This window comes from Pan troglodytes, chromosome 18, assembly GCF_028858775.2.
Source record: "Pan troglodytes isolate AG18354 chromosome 18, NHGRI_mPanTro3-v2.0_pri, whole genome shotgun sequence".
NCBI classification, from domain to species: Eukaryota; Metazoa; Chordata; class Mammalia; order Primates; family Hominidae; genus Pan; species Pan troglodytes.
Window position 1 is genome coordinate 23578633 of NC_072416.2, and position 23340 is coordinate 23601972.

Below are 23340 nucleotides of genomic sequence, written 5' to 3' on the forward strand. Positions count from 1 at the left end.
TCTGTGATAGCAAAGAAATAACTTACATATCCTACATTAGGAGACAAGTAAAATTAGCTCTTATAAGATGGATGGAATATTCTTTGGTCATTAAAATGATAGTTGCAAAAGCTAAGTATTAGCATAGAAAATGCTTTTCAGAAACAATGATAGATAAAAATAGACTACAGAGTGAAATATATACCATTATGGTAACCATGTAAAGAGATGAAATCAGGTAGACAAGCAAGGAAACAGATTTTTTGAAAACTGAAATGACTGTGATATGGTGGTATGAACAAAGAGATACTTAAGGATAATTTTTATTTAATAGAATAGAATTGCTTTTACAATAAAAAGGAGATACTAAAAGACTGAATTGGTAAAAAAATTTTTCCCTCTTCCTTTGCTGATGTTGAGCTAGAGCTAATTTGTGGCTTGATTTGGGAACATTTAGGCTAATGAGAAAAGATTTGGCTGGGCGTGGTGGCTTATGCCTATAATTCCAGCACTTTGGGAGGCCAAGGTGGATGAATCACTTGAGTCTGGAAGTTGGAGAACAGGCTGAGTAATATGGCAAAATCCTGTCTCTATAAAAAATACAAAAATTAGCCAGGCATGGTGGCATGTGCCTGTAGTCCCAGCTACTTGGGAGGCTGAGGTGGGATCACCTGGGCCTGGGGCACTAAGACTGCAGTGAGCCGTGATGAGCCATGACTACGCCACTGCACTCCAGCCTGGACAACAGAATGAGGCTCTGTCAAGAAAAGAAAAGAGGAGAGGGGAGGGGAGGGGAGGGGAGGAGAAGAAAAGAAGGAAGGGAAGGGAAGAGGAGAAGAGAAGAGAAGAAAAGAGAAGAGAAAAGATTTAACTAGTAAAAGTAGATTTACCAGCAGTGTGACCTTGGCTAAGGTTACCATTTACACACCTGTAAAATAGGCCTGGTTTTATGTCAAACTCGGAAAATCACTACGGAGAGTGAGTGAGATATATGTATCAAACATCTAGCATAGTTCTGGGCACACAGAAGGCACTTGGTAATGTTTAGCTCTAGCTCTTCTTGGTTTTCATCAGAATAATGGCTCCTGTTCTCTTTGTGTTGTGATTATAACTTAAACTCTGGTCTGGGTGTGAGAGTAGAAAGAGGAGAATAGCAGAAATTCAGGAATGGATTGGTAATGAATTGGTAAATGACTTCTATCACCCCTACCACCCCTACCCCAGCTCTGCTTTCCTCTCCTGCACTTGGGAAAATGAGGTAAACTTTTCAACTGAGCAGTAAGTGACTTTTCAAAGGTCACACAATGAATGAGTGAATGAAGAGAAATTAAGCACTTTCGGGACAAATGGATCCCTGGGTTGACAAACAAAGGTCCATGTCAAACAATGTGAGCCCAACATTGACAGAATCCCACAAGGGTCTGCTTGCTTTCCTTAGTGTATGCTTCCCAGTGTAGTTCCTCCAGCACTTATTTGAGAGATCCATTTATGCCATGTCTTGCATATCATGAAAAGCCTAGAAAACAATGTCCCATAAAGTCAGGGAAGGCCTTCCTGGAGCACTCGGCATTAGAATTTTAATCATGGGCCCTCATGGACAGGCTAGAAAGGCATTTTAAGCTTTTGAATATGGTTATAAGAAAGTACAGGGTCTTGCTATGTTGCCCAGGCTAGTCTCAAACTCCCAGGCTCAAGCAATCCTTCCAACTCAGCCTCTGTGTAGCTGGGATTACAGGCATGAACCACCACGCCCAGCCAAAACCTGTTTTTTTTTTTTTGTTTTTTGTTTTTTTTTTTAAAAAAAACAAGCTGCTGCAAAAGAGGATATACACAAAAGAAGTCAGTTTGCAGGACACGATGAAAATTATGGTTTGTTTTATGCTGCATCTGCTGGGTAGGGCATGGAGGGAGGAGATGAGGCCATCGTTGTGGACAGGAGATATTATAAGGGAAAATTATCTAGAAACTGAGTGGGAGCTGTGCACATCACATCATTGACTCTCTAGCTGCAGAAGGAAAGGAAAGAGGTCACCACAAAGTGATCTGAAAGTGAGGTCAAGGGCAATTCATGTACCATCTCTGCAGACAGAGCATGAACAGATTGATCTTGAAGGATGAGGAAGGCAGAAAACAACATGTGGAGCCTGTGAAAAAAATATTGCAATGTAAAGGAATGTCATATGGAGATTAACCTGAATAATTCATCTCTGAACTTTTTTTTTCTTTTGAGACAGGATCTCACTGTATCACCCAGGCTGGAGTGCAGTGGTCAAGCATGGCTGTAGGTGCATCACAGCTCACTGCAGCCTCAACCTCCTGGGCTCAAGTGATCCTCCTGCCTCAGCCTCCCAAGTAGCTGAGAATAGAGGTGTGTGCCATCATGCCTGGCTGATTTTTCTTTGTATTTTTTGTAGAGACAGGGTTTTACAATGTTGCCCAGGATGGTCTCAAATTCCTGGGCTCAAGAAATCCACCTGCCTCAGCCTCCCAAACTGCTGGGATTACAGGGGTGAGCCACCGTGCCAGGGTGAAACTTGTTTTTGCAGGACTTGAAGCCAAATTTCAGGAAAACTGTTTGGTATCTTCAATAAGGTGCAGAAAGACCTAACTTTAAATGAAGCAGGAACAGAAAGCAAAAAAGGAAAAACAAACTAAGATGAAAAGACAAGATGAGATAAAAAGTGAGATGGATGCCCTAAGAGATGATGATGATAATAGCAATAAAATTGCTCACATTTATTTAACATTTCCTACATACCATGCTTTATTCAAAGTATTTTTACATGTATTAACTCATTTAATCCTTACTATTATTATTGTCCCCATTTTATAATTGAGGGAACTGAGGAGGATAAAGAAGTTGCTCAAAGTCACCCCAGTATTAAGTGTTGGAGCCAGGATCCGAACTCTGACAATTTCACTCCATGGCCTGTACTTTCCCATCCTTGCACTAACAAAGCCTGCCACAGAAACAAAAGATACAAAGGCAGAATTAAAATAATTCAAGACAGTAAAAAGAATAATTGAAGTTGTGGGTGGCTGATATCAAAATGAAAAGCGCACCTCGAAAGACCAAAGCCCCAAAACAAGAAAAAAGGAGATGATGGTTATGGGAGCCAGAAAATTATTTTTTTCCTTGCTGACGGAAAGGATGCATCACATTCCAGGCAAAATAAACAAAAGAGGACACAGTCTGTTAAAAACAAAACAGAAACAAAACCTACAAAAACATTAAATAAAAAACATGAAAAACAAACTACCACTTTATATATAATTCAACCTCACTTCTAATTTAAAAAAGAAATTTAAATTAGATACTATTTTCACTTTTCAAATGTAAACAGAATGCCAAAATACATGAGGCAAAACTGATAGAACTTTAAGGAGAAATAGACAAATCCAATATCACAGTCGGATACTTCAACCACCCCTGCCAATCAGTAGTTGGCAGATAACAGTCAGAAAATAAGTAGGAATATAGTGAAACTGAATAGCACCATCATCAATTAACAGGATCAAATTGACATTTATTACTTTATTCAACAATAGAAGACTACATATTTTCTTAAGCTCACGTGAAACATTCACCAAGATAGAATGCATCGTGGGCAATAAAACACTTTTTAATTTTTTTTTAGGCAGGATCTCACTCTCTTACTCTGTCACCCAGGCTGGAGTGCAGTGGGATGATCATGGCACACTGCAGCCTCCAACTCCTAGGCTCAAGCAATCATCCCGCCTCAGCCTCCTGAGTAGGTGGGACTACAGGTGAGCGCTACCACACCCAGCTAATTTTCATTTTTTGTTTTTGTAAAGATGGGATTTTGACATGTTGCCCAGACTGGTCTCAAACTCCTGTGCTCAAGGGATCCTCCATCTTGGCCTCCTAAAGTGCTGGGATTACAGGTGTGAGCCACCGTGCACAGCCAAAAAGAAAGATCTAAAATCAATAATCTAAGCATTCATCTTAGGAAACTAAAGAGAGCAAATTAAATAAAAGGAAGCAGAAGAGAAGAAATAAAAATTATTGCAGAAATCATGAAATTGACAACAGGAAATTAATAGACAAAATTAACAAAAGCTGTATCTTTGAAGGATTAATAAAATTGATAGGCCGGGCACAGTGGGTCATGCCTGTAATCCCAGCACTTTAGGAAGGTGAGACAGGTGGATCACTTGAGTCCAGGAGTTTGGGGCCAGCACCAGCCCGGGCAGATCCCATCTGTTAAAAAAAAAAAAAATTGATAAACCTTTAGACAGGTTAACCAAGAAAAAAAGACTTCTCTTTTATCAAGAATGAGGCTGGGCACGGTGGCTCACACCTGTAATTCCAGCACTTTGGGAGGCCAAAGCAGGCAGATCACCTGAGGTCAGGAGTTTGAGACTAGCCTGACCAACGTGGAGAAACCCCATCTCTACCAAAATACAAAATTAGCCAGGCGTGGTGACACATGACTTTAATCCCAGCTACTCGGGAGGCTGAGGCAGAAGAATTGCTTGAACCTGGGAGGAGGAGGTTACGGTGAGCCAAGATCATGCCATTGCACTCCAGCCTGGGCAACAAGAGTGAAACTCCATCTCAAAAAAAAAAAAAAAAAAAAAAACTAAAAAAATGAAAGACAGGCCATCAGTACTGATTCAATGGACATTAAGAGGATAATAAATACTATGAACAACTTTATGCCAACAAATTTGATAAATAAAATAGACCAATTCCTTGAAAGACATGATTTACATGATTCACATAAGGAGAAGTAGATAATTTGAATAGGCTTTTATCCATTAAAGAAATTTAATCAACAATTAATAACCTTCCAAGAGAGAAAGTACCAGGCCAAGATGGGTTCACTGGTGAATTCTATCAAACATTTAAGGAAGAAATGATACAAATTCTCTACAATCTCTTACAGAAAATAGAAGCAAAGAACACACTTTATAACTCATGCTATGAGGCCAGCATTACGCTAATACCAAAGCCAGATAAAGACATTATAAGAGAGGAAAATTACAGACCAGTATCTCTCATCAACATAGATGCAAAAATATTCAACAAAATATTAGCAAATCAAATCCAACAACATATGAAAAGTATTACACACCATAATCAAGTGATATTTATTCCACTTGATTATTATTATTCCAAGGTATATAAGTCTGGCTCAACATTTGAAAATCAATTAGTGTAATTCATTGCATTAACAAGCTAAAGAAGAAAAATCATATGATCACGTTAATAGATTCAGAAAAAGCATTTGACAAAATCCAACATCCACTCATGACAAAGACTCTCAGTAAACTAGTAATAGAGGGAACTTGTCAACTTGATAAAGAATACCAATGAAAAACCTTCAGCTAAACATCACACTTAATGGCCAAGAACTAGATGCTTTCCTCCTAAGACTGGGAGCAAGATAAGGAAGCCCTTTTTCATTACTTCTGTTCAGCATCATACTGGAAGTCCTAGCTAATGGAATAAGACAAGAAAAGGAAATAAAATATTGGGAAGGAAGAAATAAAACTGTCTGTCAGTGGCATAATTATGTAAAAAATCCCAAAGAATCCACAAAAAGACTCCTGGAACTTATAAGTGATTGTAGTAAGATGGCTGGATACAAGATTAATATACAAAAGTCAATTGCTTTTCTATATACAGGCAATGAACAAGTGGAATTTGAAATGAAAACACAATACCATTTATATTAACTCCAAAAAAGAAGGAACTACTTAGGTATAAATTTAACAAAAAATATACAAGATCTATATGAGGAAAACTATAAAACTCTAGCCAAAGAAATAAAAAAGTCTAAATAAATAGAGAGATAATCCATGTTTATGAATAGAAAGACCCTAAATTATTAAGAAATCTGTTCTTCTTGACTTGGTCTAGGTAAACACAGCCTTAACATTATCCAGCAATAGCATGTCTATGTGTTTACTAAATGAATTAATGGAAAAGTTATGTTCACAAAAGGCCTTTACATAAATGTTTATAACTGCTTTATTTATAAGTACCAAAAGTTGTAATAAACCAAAATGTCCTTTAATGGGTGGATGGATAAACATACATACAATGAAATATTATTAAGTGATAAAGAAGCAATCTAACAAGGAACAAAAATCCATGCAGGAACCTCAACAGCATATTGCTAAGTGAAATAAGGCAGTCTAAAAATTTCACATACTGTATGATTCCAAGAATATCATGTCTTGGAAAAGTCAAAACTATAGAGACAGTAAAAAGATCAGTGGTTGCTTGGGGATCAGGAAAGGAAGGGAGGATGAAGAGGTGGAGCACAGGATTTTTTTGGGTTGTGTGAAACTATCCTGCATGATTCTGTAATGGTGAATACATGACATTTACATCTTTGTCAAAACCCATAGGACATACAACACAAGAGTGAACCTTAACGTACACTATGAACTTTGTTCATAATAATTTAGCAATATTGGTTCATCAATTGTAACTATAATACCACAGTACTGCAAGATGTTAATGAAAGAACTGTGTTTGTGTGGGTGAGAAGAAGTGGCATATGGAAACTCTCTGTATTTTCTGCAACATTTTTCTATAAATTTAAGACTAAAGTCTATTAAAACTTTTTTTAAAGGAGAAGAAAGTTAAAATGCGATATGATTTTCATATTTCAAATTGCTTGAGATTTTTTGTTTTGTTTTCTAAGATGGAGTCTTGCTCTGTCGCCCAGGTTGGATTGCAGTGGTGTGATATCTCAGCTCACTGCAACCTCTGCCTCCCAGGTTCAAGCAATTCTCCTGCCTCAGCCTCCTGAGTAGCTGGGACTACAGGTGCCCACGACCATGTCCAGCTAATTTTTGTATTTTTAGTAGAGATGGTGTTTCAACATGTTGGCCAGGCTTGTCTCAAAATCCTGGCCTCAAGTGATCTGCCTGCCTCAACCTCCCAAAGTGCTGGGATTACAGGTGTGAGCCACTGTGCCTGGCCGAGATATGATTTTCATATTTCAAATTGCTTGAGATTTTGAAAAGGCAATACTCAGTGAGGCACAAGGGAAGTTTAGCAACCAAAAGCTTTAAAATGTTACCGACCTCTTGACTCAGCAATTCTATTTTAGGAAATCATCATAAGGAAATAACAATGAATTAAGTAAATATCATTAACAACCAGAATATTGTTAATGATAGTAAAAACTAGGAGATAAAAGTACAGAATGATCTTATATTTTAAAAACAAACCTGGAGACACATACATGCATAAGAAAATGTCCAAAAGAATTGTCATCAAAATATTAATCGTGACTGTCTTTTTATCACGTTTTTATTGTATATTTTTTTCTTAAAAAATAAGAATGAACTTCATACCCACCACAATGGCTATTATCAGTAAAACATACAGAGAGAATACAAGCACTGGTGAGGATGTGGAGGAATCAGAACTTCTGTGTATTGCCGGTGGGAAAGTACAATGTTGCAGCCTCTATGGAAAACATTACAGCAGTTCCTCAAAAAATTAAACATAGCATTAACATATGATCCAGATTTTCACTTCTGAGTATATACACCAGAAATAGCAGAGACTCAAAAGACAGTATTTGTACACCCATGTTCATAGCAGCTTTATTCGCAATAGCCAAAAGGTGGAAATAACTCAAGGATCCACTGACAGATGAATGGATAAACAAAACGTGGTGTATACATGAAATGGAATATATTCAGCCTTAAGAAAGGAAATTCTGACACATGCTACAACATGGATGAACGCCGAAGACATTATGCTAAGTAAAATAAGCCAGTCACAAGAAGACAAATACCATATGATTCCTCTTACATGCAGTACCCAGGGCAGTCTAATTTATGGTGACAGAAAGTAGAATGGTTATTTCCAGGGTAGGGGTGGAGAAGGGGCTTTGGGGGAGGTACTGTTTAATGAGAACGGTTAGTTTGGGAATGTGAAAAACGTCCTGGAGATGGAGGGAGGTGATGGTTGCCCAACAATGTGAACGTACTTAACGCCACTGATTTGAACAATTACAAATGGTCAAAATGGTAAATTTTGTGTTATGTGCATTTTACTATGACAATAAAATAAGCAAAAATCATCCAAACCAAAAACTCAATGAATGCATGACAATCTGACTAATGGATTGATACAGAGACAGAGCCTCCCTGTGGTTCATCTTGTGAAAGGAGCATATCTTGGGCCCCCAAAATCATCAAGCTAAAAGGAAAAGTCAAGCAGGGAATCACTTAGGGCAAACCTGCCTCCCATTCTATTAAAGTCACCCCTCTGCTCACTGAGATGAATTCATATCTGATTGCCTCTTTTGGAGAGGCTAATCAGAAAACTCAAAAGAATGCAACCATTTCTCTCTTATCTACCTATGACTTGGAAGTCCCCTCCCCACTTCAAGTTGTCCCACCTTTCCAGATGGCACCAATGTTCATCTCACATACGTTGATTGATGTCTCATATCTCACTAAAATGTATAAAACCGTGCTCTGGCCACCTTGGGCGCATGTTTGTTGTCAGCGCCTCCTGAGGCTGTGTCACAGGCATGCGTCCTCAACCTTGGCAAAATAAACTTTCTAAATTAACTGAGACCTGTCTCAGATTTTTGTGGTTCACAATCTGACAGATGGCCATGTATCAAATGAAGTGTGCAAGCTGTGCAGAGAAAGAGTATGTGGCAGGCGGTAATAGTATCTACTTGCTCATTCATTATTTCATTATTATGAAACATAATAATGTTTCATTATTATCAAACATACAGAAACATGGAAGACATTGTACAGTGAACATTTGTATACTCACCTTCTAGATTTTACCGTTAGCTCTTTATTTGTTTTAGTACATACCTGGTCATCCCTCTATCCTTCCTTTAATCTATCTTTTTTTAAAAAAAAATTCAAAATTAATTGTAAGCATCTACACACTTTCTCATAAATACTTCGGCGTGCTTATTATTACCTAGTGTTCAGTATTTGTTTATATATTTTTCCTTTGATATAAATCTTACAATGAAATGCACACATCCTAAGCCCACATTTCTAAGTTTTGGCAAATGCACATATTTGTGTAATCCAGGTCACTCTTAAGATATGCAACATTACTATTTCCCCTAGAAGTTCTCTCATGGCCCTTGATACATGTTTTTTTACAATCACAAAAAGTAAAGCTATTTGGGAAGTACTTGTAGTATGATCCTCTTTTTGTTCTAGGAATATAGAAAAAACTGAAAGAAAACATAAGAAGTGATATTTCTGGATAGTGGGATTACCACTGATCTTAATTTTCTTCTATTCCTTTCTCTGTATTTTCTAAATTTTATATAATGTCTTACTTGGGTGGTAGAAAAACAAAACAAAAGCGACTTAGAAGAAGCATCTTCCTTATAAGAAATGATGTCACACACATAAGAATATTTACAGTCACTAAGTGATCATTTTGAAGACAATGTATGTAGTGAAATTGGAAACATTTCAATATGATATTAAAATATAACTGCAGGCCCGGTGCAGTGGCTCACGCCTGTAATCCCAGCACTTTGGGAGGCTGAGGCAGGTGGATCACTTAAGGTCAAGAGTTCAAGACCAGCCTAGCCAATGTGGTGAAACCCCATCTCTACTAAAAATACAAAAATTAGCCAGGCGTGGTGGTGCATGCCTGTAATCCCAACTACTTGGGAGGCTGAGACAGGAGAATCTCTTGAATCTGGGAGGCAGTGGGTGCAGTGAGCCAAGATCGTACCACTATACTCCAGCAGGGGCAAGAAAGCAACACTCTATCTCAAAAAAAAAAAAATTATAATGACAAAATTAAAAGAAATATTAATACCATAAGTACCCTATACGAAGGCATGTCAACACACACAGAAATAGAAAGGAATAAGAAAAACACAAGTGTCTATATTTCTCATTTTGTTTTGGTGATGGAATTATTGGTAATTTTTGCAAAAATAAAACAGTCATATCCTCTTTTCCTAAATTAAAAAAGTGGTTAAGTATCCCATAAAACCCTGACTTCAGGACCACCCATGGGCCAACTCTATTTTTTTTTTTTTTTTTTTTTTTTTGAGACAGAGTCTAGCTCTGTTGCTCAGGCTGGAGTACAGTGGCATGATCTCAGCTCACTGCAACCTCTACCTCCCGGACTCAAGCAATCCTCCTGCCTCAGCCTCCTGAATAGCTGGGTTTACAGGTGCATGCCACCACACCCAGCTAATTTTGTTTGTATTTTTAATAGAGACGGAGTTTCACCATGTTGGCCAGGCCGGTCTTGAACTGCTGACCTCAAGTGATCTGCCCACCTCAGCCTCCCAAAGTGCTGGGATTACCAGTGTGAGACACCACAACCAGCCAATGATGGTATTTTAGTTCTGTAATTCCTTACATATTTATTAGCCACCGTGCCTGGCCTTCCGTGGCTTTTGTAAAGGGCTCACCTGTCTGCACATTCTGGTTGTGTTTAGAACACATAATTCCAACTATTATACTAGAACATAACAAACAGGTTCTAAATTACCTCTTTCTGGAAAGATGTTGTTTTTGGTGAGTTTGACGCTTTTGGGCCTCGGGTGGTTATCATCCATGCCCATGATCAGGTTGCGGAAAAACACATCAAATTTCTTTCTGCTGTCTGCGTTGATGGTGCCAGCCACGGTCCACACCAAGGAAAAGAGAAACAGTCCTTGGAGCCAGAGAAAGATCTGTTGACTTGACAGGCCTTCACCTAATTCCATTTCCTCCTCTTCTACTGCCCTGATTTCATCTAAAAGTGAGAAAAGCGAATCTCAGGACAGAGTGCAGAATGCCACAGATGTAAGGGCTGTGAACTGGTTGGCTTTGCCTTTGAAGGGTCTGGGCCAGAAGGGCGACTGATATTGGCAGAGTGCCTATCACCTACCAGATCATTTCACATGCATTTTTTTTTTTTTGAAACAGGGTCTCACTCTGTCTCCCAGGTTGGAGTGCAGTGGTGCAGTCACAGCTCACTGTAGCCTCAACCTCCCAGGCTCAAGTGATCTTTCCACCCCAGCTTCCTGAGTAGCTGGGACCACAGGCACTAGCCACCACATCTGACTGATTTTTGTATTTTTTTATAGAGATGGGGTTTTGCCAGGTTGCCCAGGCTGGTCTCGAACTCCTGAGCTCAAGCAATCCACCCACCTCGGCCTCTCAAAATGCTAGGATTACAGCCGTGAGCAATATTTTTATTTTTATTGCTATATAATAATATAGTGTGTGTGTGTGTATATATATATATAAAATCACTATATATATATAACCACTATATATATATATATATATATATTTTTTTTTTTTTTTTTTTTTTTGAGATGGAGTCTAGCTCTGTCGCCCATGCTGGAGTGCAGTGGCGCAATCTCGGCTCACTGCAACCTCTGCCTCCTGGGTTCAAGTGATTCTCCTGCCTCAGCCTCCCAAGTAGCTGGGATTACAGGCACCCGCCACCTCACCCTGCTAATTTTTGTATTATTAGTAGAGACGGGGTTTTACTGTGTTGTTGGCCAGACTGGTCTCGAACTCCTGACCTCGTGATCCACCCACCTCAACTTCCCAAAGTGCTGGAATTACAAGCATGAGAGACCGCACCCGGCCTTTACTGCAATATTTTTATTGTGGTAAAATACATGATATATAATTTACCATCTAACCATTTTTTAGTGTATAGTTCAGTGGTATTAAGTGCATTCATATTGCTGTGCGACCATCACCACCATCTATATCCAGAATTGTTTTCATCTTGCAGAACTGAAGCTCTTTGCCCATTAAACAATAACTTCTCCCTCCATCCTCTCTCATCCCCCTTGCAACCAGAACTCTCCGTTCTGTCTTTATAAATTTGGCTACTCTGTGTACATTAATTGTAGAGAAGAATCGCACAGTCATTTTGTGACTGGCTTATTTTCTTAGTATAATGGCTTTAGTGTTCATCCAAGCTGTAGCATGCATCAGGATTTATTTCCTTTTTAAGGCTAAATAGTATTTCATTGCAAAATTACAATACATTTTGCTTATTTGTTCATCCATCGGTAGACACATGGGTTGTTTTCACCATTTGGGTATTGTGAACAAGAGTTCTATGAACATGGTTATACAAATATCTGATCAAGTCTCTGCTTTCAATTCTTTTTGGTTTATATGCTAAGGTGAAAGTGCTGGATCAATAAGTCTACATTTACTTTTTTGTTTTTTTGGAAATTAATCTCTTATCAGAGAGGAGGTAAGATGGGGGTCCTGCTATGTTCATCTCCCTCTAGGATATCCCTGTGAGGTAAAAAGGGCAGGAATTACTACTCTCATTATGTAAATGAGCAGCCTTAGACTGAGGAATGATGGGGTAATTTGCACTAGAATACCACCCAAAAGTCAATGTCAGACAAAGACTAAACACATGGACTTTCCCTACCAAACTCTACTATCTGCACTCCAAAGGCTTGCTTGTTCTAGATCAAACAGCCAGTCATGTTGTAATTCAATGGGGGCCAAAGAGAGGTGGGAGCAGAAAAAATAGCCAAGGTAGCCCAGGCGCTGTGGCTTATGCCTGTAATCCCAGCACTTTGGGAGGCAGAGGCAGGTGGATCACTTGAGGTCAGGAGTTCAACACCAGCCTGGTCAACATGGCGAAACCCCATCTCTACTAAAAATACAAAAAAATAGAAGTGGTGCGTAACTTAATCCCGGCTACTCGGGAGGCTGAGGCAGGAGAATCACTTGAACCTGGGAGGCTGAGGCTGCAGTGAGCCAAGATCATGCCACTGCACTCTAGCCTTGGTGACAGAGTGAGACTTCATCTCAAAAAAAAAAGAAATAGCCAAGGTAGACCCACCCCCCATGTGGCTTAAGAATCATGGCTAGTACTTACCAAGCAGAGAAGAGTACAGTCTCATCATTGAGAAGGCAAGGTGGATGGGAGATGTCTGGACAACAAATTTACAATGAAGGCGACCAAATTCCAGGCAGGGCTGGACAAGCCACATGAACATGTCATTGACCTGAGAGTAGAAACCTCCATGAGACTTGGAGACATGATCAACAAGTGAGTTGAAGACCAAGAGCTTGGTCTACCTTGTGAGGCTAGAGATGCTGGTTAGACTGCTGATTTTACATGTAGGTGCATTGGGGGAAAACTTATAGGCAACAAGACCCCTATCTCAGCATCCTCCTTCAGGGTCCTAAGACTGTTGCCCACAGGCCATGTTAACTCAGTTTCCCATCCGCATTCCACTGCCCAGAGCTGATACTCAGAGAGGCTTGGAAACACTCTGGGTCAGCTACAGGATGCATAAAATGTGTTTAGAACCCAACTAGTGTATCTGTCTTTGTTTCTATAAAAAGTATTAGGAATTCTAAACAATTAATTTACAAATGACTGTTATGTTAGACACTGGTGAGGTGGGACTCCTGTATAAATTAGTCAAAGAGAGTACAGAGCTAATTTGGGGGGCTCATTTTCAGTAATTTACCACACGTATGGGTAGGTTTATATGTTCTTCTTTGGGGTTATCATGATTCTTGCCTCTAGTGTCTGTTCTCCAGTCTATTTACTCTTTTAAAAAGTTATCCGACTTGCTTTTCTTGTAATGCTTTTTTAAACCTTTGTTATATATTTTTTTAAAAAAGATTTATTTATTTACTTACTAAATTTTTTTTTTTTTTGAGACGGAGTTTTGTTCTGTCACCAAGGCTGGAGTGCAATGGTGTGATCTCAGCTCACTACAACCTCCGCCCCCACTGGGTTCAAGCGATTCTCCTGCCTCAGACTCCCTGAGTAGCTGGGATTACAGGCACATGCCATCATGCTCAGCTAATTTTTGTATTTTTAGTAGAGACAGGGTTCTACCATGTTGGCCATGCTGGTCTCGAACTCCTGACCTCAAGTGATCCGCCCACCTCAGCCTCCCAAAGTGCTGGGATTAGAGGCGTGAGCCACCACACTCAGCCTCTTTGTTATACTTTATTTGTGACTTTCCCTATACACATTTTTTTTAAGAAGTAGGAAGGCCATCACTAAATAAATACAGACTTAGGTGTGGATCTATATAGATAATTTATGTATGTGTAGATGCATTTATATGTATATATAAAAATACAGGTATACATGGAAATGTGGTATATCAATTCAGTCAATAAATATTTATTGAGCATCTACTAATTGCACGGTAGTAGTGCTGGGGATAAACAATGGAAAAGGTAGACAAGGAGCCCTCATGGAGGGTCAGGGAAGACAAACAATAAATAACTAATCCAGCAGGGATATCAGTAAAATACCTATAGATCATGCAAAGTTCTAGCAGGAAACACAAAGGTGTTATGGTGAAGAATAACAGGAAGGGTTTAAATAGGGTAAAGAAGCCTTCCTGGAGGAGGAGATTTTTATGTTGAGAACTGCATGATGAGGGTGGAGCCAACTCTGAGATAAACTGAGGCAAGAGTCCCAGGAAGAGGAATAAAAAGAGCAAAAGCCTTGAGGTGATGAAACCTGGGCTTGTCTTGGAAACAAGACAGGACTGCTGGAGACTGCTAAGCTGAGGCTGAGAAAGAGCAGGAAATGAGATTGCAGAGGCAGGCGGGGCCAGATCACATAGTCTCATGGGCCCTGATAAGGAGTTAAAACTTTGTGCCAGGGACATTGGGGAGTCCCTAAATGACTTTACATATATGGGGACTTGGCAGCTTTCGGTGTGTGTGTGTGTGTGTGTGTGTGTGTGGACTGGCGCTTGAATGTGCACGTGGATATGTACTTGCACTTTACATATTATCCATGTATGTAGGTGATGACAGACATGCAGCCGTCCTACATAATCCCCCAAAGAGTTTCCATTGTAGGAATAGACCCTCCTTGGATTCCTCAGTGGGAGACTTTCCTAAGCATTCTATTAACACAGGGGAGGGCAAGAGGAACCACAGACACCGCTACTCCCTTCCTGCTTCCGGGTCAGAGAGTGTGGTCAGGTACCCGCCTAACCCGAACTTTCCCACCTCTTTAGAGAAGGGAAGAAGGGAGTGGTCGCTCACAGTAGCTGCAGTGAAAGCACTTCTAACTGGTTCCAGCTCCCTCAAGGTGGGAGGTGCAGAGTCCAGGTTACAGGGATGGGAATTGGCAGCACCAAAAGGAACACCTGGCCCATCTCTAGAGAAACTTCTACAGACATTTCTGTTAGTGGGGCAATGAAGAAAGAGGTGACATTTCAGCTTCCATAGAGAACATTCCTCAGCACTGGGATTCTCCACTGGGGAGCCAGGGAGTGATGGGGAAGGAGGAAGAGGAAAGAGAAATTGACTGCACCACCCCAGGCCCACCATATGGAGAAGAAAGTTCGAAAAATGGCAGGCAGCCAGGAAACAAGATAACTGGGGACAACAAGGGAATTCCCTGCCCCTTGTTGCCTCCAGGGACTATGAAGGTGAAGATGTACCTAGAAGACCCTCGAGATGAAAAGCAGGGAGACAGCAGGAGGGGAAGGAAATGGTCTGAGGGGCTCACCAATTCTTTGTGCTCCTTGGTGAGACTGGAGGGCAGGGTGTCCATGTAGGAATCCTTCAGGGGCTTCCAGCCTAGTTGATGGGGCTCCATGTAGATCATCCCACACCTGGGAAGCACAGAGGACCAGTTTAGGTGCTCGCTTCTTTGTTACTAATACGGGTTAACATTTATTGAGCAATCTACTGCATGTCAGGCACCATGCTAGGCATTAATGGATCTTGACAATAACCTAGTCCCCTGGGTTTACCCACGTTGAATCTTGTGTTCATCTGCCTCTTGATTTCTTTCCTTCATATACAGTTTTATAGCATTTCTATATGTTCCTAAAATGTTTATTTGTTTGTTTGGAGACAGTGTCTTGCTCTGTTGCCCAGGCTGGAGTACAGTGGTGCAATCTCGGCTCACTGCAACCTCCGCCTCCCTGGTTCAAGTGATTCTCATTTCTCAGCCTCCCGAGTAGCTGGAATTACAAGTGCGTCCCACCACACCTGGCTAACTTTTTTGTATTTTTAGTAGAGATGGGGTTTTGTCTTTAGTAGAGACAGGGTTGGCCAGGCTGGTCTAGAACTCCTGGCCTCAAGTGATCCATCCACCTGGGCCTCCCAAAGCGCTGGGATTACAGGTGTGAGCCACCTCGCCCGGCCTGTTCCTAAAGTGTTTATATTTTTATTTTAGTTGTTTTTAACAATTAAAAAGGGGTACCATGTTATAGATAATATTTTGATCTTACTTTTATTATTACTATATAATAATAATATAGTATATAATAGCATATAACCATACAGTATATATATTATTATATATTAGCATATAATAATATAGTATATATTAGTATATAGTATAACATTATATTATATATAATACACTATAATTATAGATGTAATTATAGATATATTTATAGATGTAATTATAGATATAATATATTTATAGATATAATTATATTATTATGTCATCTGTGTTATATATAATATTGCTAAGGTTTTGTCCTTAATAGAGTTACTAAGATTTATTTATATAGTTGCATGTCAGTGCAGTTCTTTTGAGTACTTTATTATACATATTACAATTTCTGACTCTATTATACTTTATTAATTCACTCTTTTGTTGTTGTTGTTGTTGTTGTTTGTTTTTTAGATGGAGTCTTGTTCTGTCGCCCAGGCTGGAGTGCAGTAGTGTGATCTCGGCTCACTGCAACTTTTGCCTCCTGGGTTCAAGCAATTCTCCTGCCTCAGCCTCCCGAGTAGCTGGGATTACGGGCACCCACTACCATGCTTGGCTATTTTTTTGTATTTTTTTGTAGTAGAAATGAGGTTTCACCATGTTGGCCAGACTGGTCTCAAACTCCTGACCTCAGGCGATCTGCCCGCCTCGGCCTCCCAAAGTGCTGGGATTACAGCATAAGTCATCGTACCTGGCCACCAGTCAACTCGATTAACAGGCATTTGGGCTGTTTCCAAGTGCTTGTTACTGTGAGTTCTGCCACTATATTTTTTGTACAGATCTCCTGTTGCACATGCCAAAAGTTTTCCTTGGGCCTGTACTTAGGAGAATGGCTGGCTCTTGGGCATACGGAGATTCAACTTTAGGAGATAATATCAAACTGTTTCCAAAGTACTTGCTGGGTTTTAGACTCCCACCAGTAGTGTGGACTGAGGGCTGATTTTATGACAAATCTAAATGAATGACAAATAATATAATGCTAAGCAAATTAACGCAGGAACAGAAAACCAAATCCCATATGTTCTTACTTATAAATGGGAGCTAAACATTGAGTACACATGGACACAAAGAAGGGAACGATTGGCTGGGCACGGTGGCTCATGCCTGTAATTCCACACTTTGGGAGGCTGAGGCAGGCAGATCACGACGTCAGGAGTTTGAGACCAGCCTGGCCAACATGGTGAAACCCCATCTCTACTAATAATACAAAAATTAGCCGAGGGTGGTGGCGTGTGCTTGTAGTCCCAGTTACTGGGGAGGCTGAGGCAGGAGAATCGCTTGAACCCGGGAGGCAGAGGTTGCAGTGAGTCGAGATCATGCCACGGGACTCCAGCCTGGGTGACAGAGTGATACTCCGTCTCAAAAAAAAAAAAAAAAGAAGGAAATGATAGATATGGGAGCCTACTTCAGGGTGGAGGAGGGTGAGGATGGAAAAACAACCTGATTAACTGGGTGACTAAACAATCTGTACCCCAAACCCCCATGCCATGCAATTTACTCATGTAACAAAGCTGCACATATACCCCCTGGAACCTAAAATAAAAATTGGAAAGAAAAAATAATGTAGATGATCTGCAAGGGCTTCATCACATTTGTGAAATTTGAGAGCTTTCTCTTTTGCTTAGGGTGAGTGGGGCCACACTGTCCCCCGGGGTGCCAGTGAGGGCTGCCTCACCTGCTCACAGTGGCTGGAGAGGCTTGCTCGAGGTCGGCGGGCTCGAAGATCAGGCTCATCTTGGAGTTCATCTGGATAATTTCCCCACTCATGAGACACAGCTAAAAGTGCAAAGCAGAGGGTAGCAGACAGGGGAAAGGCTTAAATTCCATCTGCAAGTAAGAGGTCTCAGTGCAGACAAAGCTGGTTTGATTCATTCCATAAATATTTCTTGAGCACTTATGATGTCCCAGGCACTGTTATGCACCAACTCCTAGGTGCATAAAATAAAACACAAAATTTCCTATCCTCTTGGGGTTTACATTCTTCTGGGAGATGACAGACAATAAGCAAAATATATAGTGTTCGAAGTGGTGAAAAGTGCTCTGGAGAAAAATTTAGTAGAAGAGGGGGTTGCATCTACACATACATATATCTACACATACATATACTATATAGATCCACACCTAAGTGTGTATTTATTTGGTGATGGCCTTCCTACTTCTTAAAAAAAATGTGTATAGGGAAAGTCACAAATAAAGTATAACAAAGAGGCTGAGCGTGGTGGCTCACGCCTGTAATCCCAGCACTTTGGGAGGCCGAGGCGGGTGGACCACTTGAGGTCAGGAGTTCAAGACCAGCATGGCCAACATGGTAAAACCCTGTCTCTACTAAAAATACAAAAATTAGCTGAGCATGGTGGCACATGCCTGACCTCAGTCAGGGTTGAGTGAGCTGCAATTTTAATAGGAAAGCCAGGAAATCACTGACCTTAGATGCAATCTCAGATGAAGAATCGAGAAGTTATCAGACCTCACCAAGTTTCCTGGTCCCTTTCTCAATATTTAACATAGAACTTAACTGCAAAGCCACATCCTATTTTTATTTGCTCAATTCTTTCACAAAAGACCCATATTTGAACACCCGCATGGACTAATCCATAGCAGGAGGGACAAAAGCCTTTCCATAAATTCTTTTTATTTTTAATTTTTATTTGCTTTTGAGACAGGTGTTGCTCTGTTACCCAGACTGAAATACAATGACACATTTGCAATCACTCCATCCTCGACCTTTGGGGCTCAAGCAATCCTCCCACCTCAGCCTCCTGAGTAGCTGGGATTACAGGTGTGTACCTTCACACGTGGCTAGTTTTTTATTTTTTGTTTTTAGATTAAATCAATGTTTCCATAATATATTTTTAAAATTTTTTTTGTAGAGACAGGATCTCACTGTGTTGCCCAAGCTGATCTCAAACTCCTGGGCTCAAGCAATCCTCCTGTCTCTGCCTCCCAAAGTGCTAGGATCACAAGCATAAGCCACCATGCCTGGCCCATAAATCTTTTTTAGAATAGAGTCAAAGAGGCTAGGCACAGTGGCTCATGCCTGTGATCCCAGCACAGCACTTTGGGAGGCCGAGGAAGGCAGATCACTTGAGGTCAGGAGTTGGAGACCAGCCTGGCCAACATGGTGAAACCCAATTTCTACTAAAAATACAAAAAAAAAAAAAAAAAATAGCCGGGCATGGTGGCACGCATCTGTAATCCCAGCTACTAAGGCAGGAGAATTGCGGGAGGTGGAGGTTGCAGTGAGCTGAGATCGTGCCACTGCACTTCATCCTGGACAACAGAGGGAGACTTTGTCTCAAAAAAAAAAAAAGAAAGAAAAATCATCAGAATTTCTAGTGTGTAGCAGGTAAAACCCTGTAGGAAGTAGTGCAATTACACAGGAAAGCCTTGGAATATATACTAAGTCAATGACACTGTTTCCTACTCACGAAAATGGATTCCAGTGAGATGTTTAAGTTATAAGAAAGGCCTGAGGCCCTTGTCTCCCAGGGGAGAAGAGGAAATACGACTGATTCATTCTGCTCATCCTAATTTGTGATTAAAAACTTCCCTGCACCTTACTTGGCCTGCATCAAACACAACTTGAAACAGGTCACTGCCTGCATCCCCAGGAAGATCACAGCTGTTACAAGGCTGACACCACCAACCGCGTCATCTCTGAATATCAAGAAAGCTAAAACAGACCCACACCTGTGACTGTAGTTTCATTTACATCCAGAGCAGAGGAAAACCATTAGGAAATTCACTTATTATGACTCTCTTGATACTTCTAATCTCAAGACCAACCGATACATCTGTACAATTAGTTTATATAATATAGTCCATATCATGTAATAAAACATTTCCATTTTTGAATATTATATAATCAAAATTATGCACATGCTATAATTAGTGGATGTGTATAATTTGGATAATTAGCCCTTTCGTTGTTGAGCATGACTCACTCTTAGTCTTGTGACATTTAAACACAGTTAGAAAATATATTTTGATTTGATAATGATGTATATCCAGTGAAGGAATTCTTCCTTGAAATGATGATAAATTTTATTTTAAACAGTTATATAGCACTTGCTATATGCCAGGCACTATCAGAAGAGGTGTATAAATAGTAACTTATCTAATCTTCGTAACAGTATAAGGTAGACGCTATCGTCCCTACTTTACAGATGATGAAGTTGGGGCATCAAGAGACTAAATAGCTTGTCTGAGGTTACATAGCTGGAAAGTGGCAAGGCCAGGATTTGAACCCAGGCTCTCTGGCTCCAGAGTCCAAGCTCTTTTAGCCACCATACATACTGTGGCGCCATACTTACTGTGGTATCACTCTACTCTACTTATTTTTCCAAAGATTGGTGGTATTTTTGCAAAGATTGCTATATTTTCCAAAGGTCCTGGCATCAGTTTGGACTCCTAACTCTACTATTGAGCTGTGTTGTATTGGGCAAGTTACATAAATTCCATCCCATATGCCCCCACTTTTTTTTTGAGACAAGGTCTTTCTCTGTTGCTCAGCTTGGAGCACAGTGGCACAATGAAGGCTCACAGTAGCCATGACTTCCAGACTCAAGTGATCCTCACACCTCAGCCTCCTGAGTAGCGGGACTACACGCACTTACCACCATGCCCAGTTAATAAAAACAAATTTTTTTTTTGTAGAGATGGCTCACTATGTTGCTCAAACTGGTCTCGAACTCCTGGGCTCAAGCAATCCTCCTGTCTCAGCCTCTAGAAGTGTTAGGATTACAGGTGTGAGCCTATAGGGCCCAGCCCATATGCACTTTTGCAATGTGACCTGCCTGCCTCCATCAAGAGGTGAAGTCTATTTTTCCATTTCCTGGTCAGGCCTTGTGAGTTCCTTGACCAACAGAATGCAGAGAAAGTAATGCTTATCAGTTTCAAGCATAGCCCTTAATATCTTGGAAACTTCCACTTCCTGACTCTTGGAAATCACGTACCACATAGGAAGCGCCACTACCAAGACACCACCAAGTGAAAAGCCCAAGCCATGTGAAGTGGCCTGGAAGAGGAGGTATTATTTTTAGAGAGAAAGAAAAAGAGAGAGAGAAAGAGGAGCCAAATATGATTGTGCCACCAGGCATTGAGTGAAGACACCATCTTGAATGCGGATTTTCTAGCCTGAGCTGCCCCAGCTGACATCAAAAGAGAGACCAACTGGCCAGCTGAGCCCTTTCAAAATTCCCAGCCCACAAAATCATGAGGAAAAGAAATGGTTGTTTTAAGCCGTTAAGTATTAGGGTAGTTTGTTATACAGCAATGAGTAACCAAAACATATCCCGCAGGTACTATGTGCAATCTCATTTAAGTATCAACAACCTCATTTTATTACTACCTTTCTACAAATGAGAAAACTGAGATTCAGAGAAGTTATGTGACTTGCTCAGTACAACACAGCTCAGTTGCAGGGCTAGGAGTCCAAACTGATGCCAGCACTAAGGCTCACTATTCAACATGGTCTCTAAACATGCTTAGCTTACCAACTACAAGTACAAACAGAGCATAATTCATGAATTGATTACTATAATCCTCCTGTGGGGCATTTATTCTTAATGTATACAGAATACATACATAATAAATGTATGTCTCTATATAGTTTTGATCAATCACTTACTTCAATAAAAGAGTTTATGTCTCACTCATGGAAAAGTCATATCAGGGTCAATACTTACCTTTTTATTGTCATCCAGAACAGTGTTCATATTTTCAATCCAAATAGCATCCACTGGCCCATCAAATATAATCCACTTGCGATCATCAGAGAGTGAAGACGCTTGCTCCCGGAAAGCATTGGCAAGGACACCATCCATCCACTCGTGGCTCACTTGGTCAAAGCACCCATACAGCTGCCCCATCGTGATAGCCTTGGGGTTGATGATCTTGTACTCCACAGCAAACTCCTCCATCTGATTGGCTGGGCAAGAAGGTTCAGCACCAGTTATAAAGGCTCTGGTGAGACCAGAAGGTTAAACAAGAGATGATGTCATCTCAACAACCAATCAACTTTTATAAATATGCCATATGAGGGAAGTCCTTCTTATAAAACATGTGCTCAGTTTTTATAGAGATTGGGATCTGGGGCCAGGAGCTGTAGTAGCTCACACCCATAATCCCAATACTCAGGGAGGCCAGGATGGGAGGATCACTTGAACCTGGGAAATGGAGGCTGCAGTGAGCTATGATTGTGCCACCACACTTCAGCCTGAGCAACAGAATGAAGCCATCTCTCAAAAAAAAAAAAAAAAAAAGACTGAAACATCTGGATAGGCAATGCCCTACATTATTGGGTTATTATAGCCTTTGATTTCTCACCATACTTTCTTCCAATCCTCTTTTCAAATAGGGCAAATGTGCCAGTCAGATCCAGGACTACTTGCTGGGCACAGTGGCTCATGCCTGTAATCCCAGCACTTTGGGAGGCCAAGGCAGGTGGATCACTAGAGGCCAGGAGTTTGAGACCAGCCTGGCCAATATGGTGAAACCCTGTCTCCACTAAAAATGCAAAAATTAGCTGAGCGTGGTGGTGCGTGCCTGTAAACCCAGCCATTCGCCACTTGGGAAGCTGAGGCAGGAGAAACACTTGGACCTGGGAGGTGGAGGTTGCAGTAAGCTGAGGCCATGCCACTGCACTCCAGCCTGGGCGACAGAGTAAGACTCTGTCTCGGAAAAAAAAAAAAAAAATCCAGGACTAAAGAAATCTGACTGCCCTCACAGAACTCAAGCAGGAAGGGAGAGTGACGCCTATTATCAGCCCTCTATGTACCTGCTCTCACAGCCACCCTAAGAACCTTGGCTTTTCAAACTCAAACAGGCTGAAGGAAGAAATTAAAAATGAAAAGAACAGATCAGAACCTTGGCTTTGATTTGAAATGAGGAAACGGGAAACAGCTGACAGGTAAAAAGGTTCTGAAAAATGATGGTTACTTTTCTGTCTCTGAAGGGCTAGTTTGGCCCCGAAATCGTTCTTGACTGCTCAGTGAGTGTCATTTGTTCCCAAGAAATACACGCTGGAGTATTAAAACTCAATTGGAACGTACAGGCTGATGGATGGCACAGCATATGTATTTAATAACAAAAAAAAATCACAATGCTTTTATGCAATCCTTCAAAGTAGGGAAAAGTTGAAGTGCTTGAGCCATGAACTA

The 23340-nt window shown here is 40.6% G+C and overlaps 1 protein-coding gene across 3 annotated transcripts in view; it reads right to left on the reverse strand.

Moving 5' to 3' along the window:
* Positions 1-23340, reverse strand: part of DNAH3 (dynein axonemal heavy chain 3) — a 219907-nt gene that overhangs the window by 76096 nt on the left and 120471 nt on the right. For all 3 annotated transcript variants that reach the window (XM_016929616.4, XM_016929615.4, XM_016929617.4), the window contains exons 37-41: positions 21868-22109; positions 17856-17956; positions 15461-15566; positions 12839-12968; positions 10478-10723 (exon numbers count right to left, since the gene is read on the reverse strand). In XM_016929616.4, the coding sequence (XP_016785105.2) occupies positions 10478-10723; positions 12839-12968; positions 15461-15566; positions 17856-17956; positions 21868-22109 (825 nt within the window). The remainder of the gene's footprint in view (positions 1-10477; positions 10724-12838; positions 12969-15460; positions 15567-17855; positions 17957-21867; positions 22110-23340) is intronic.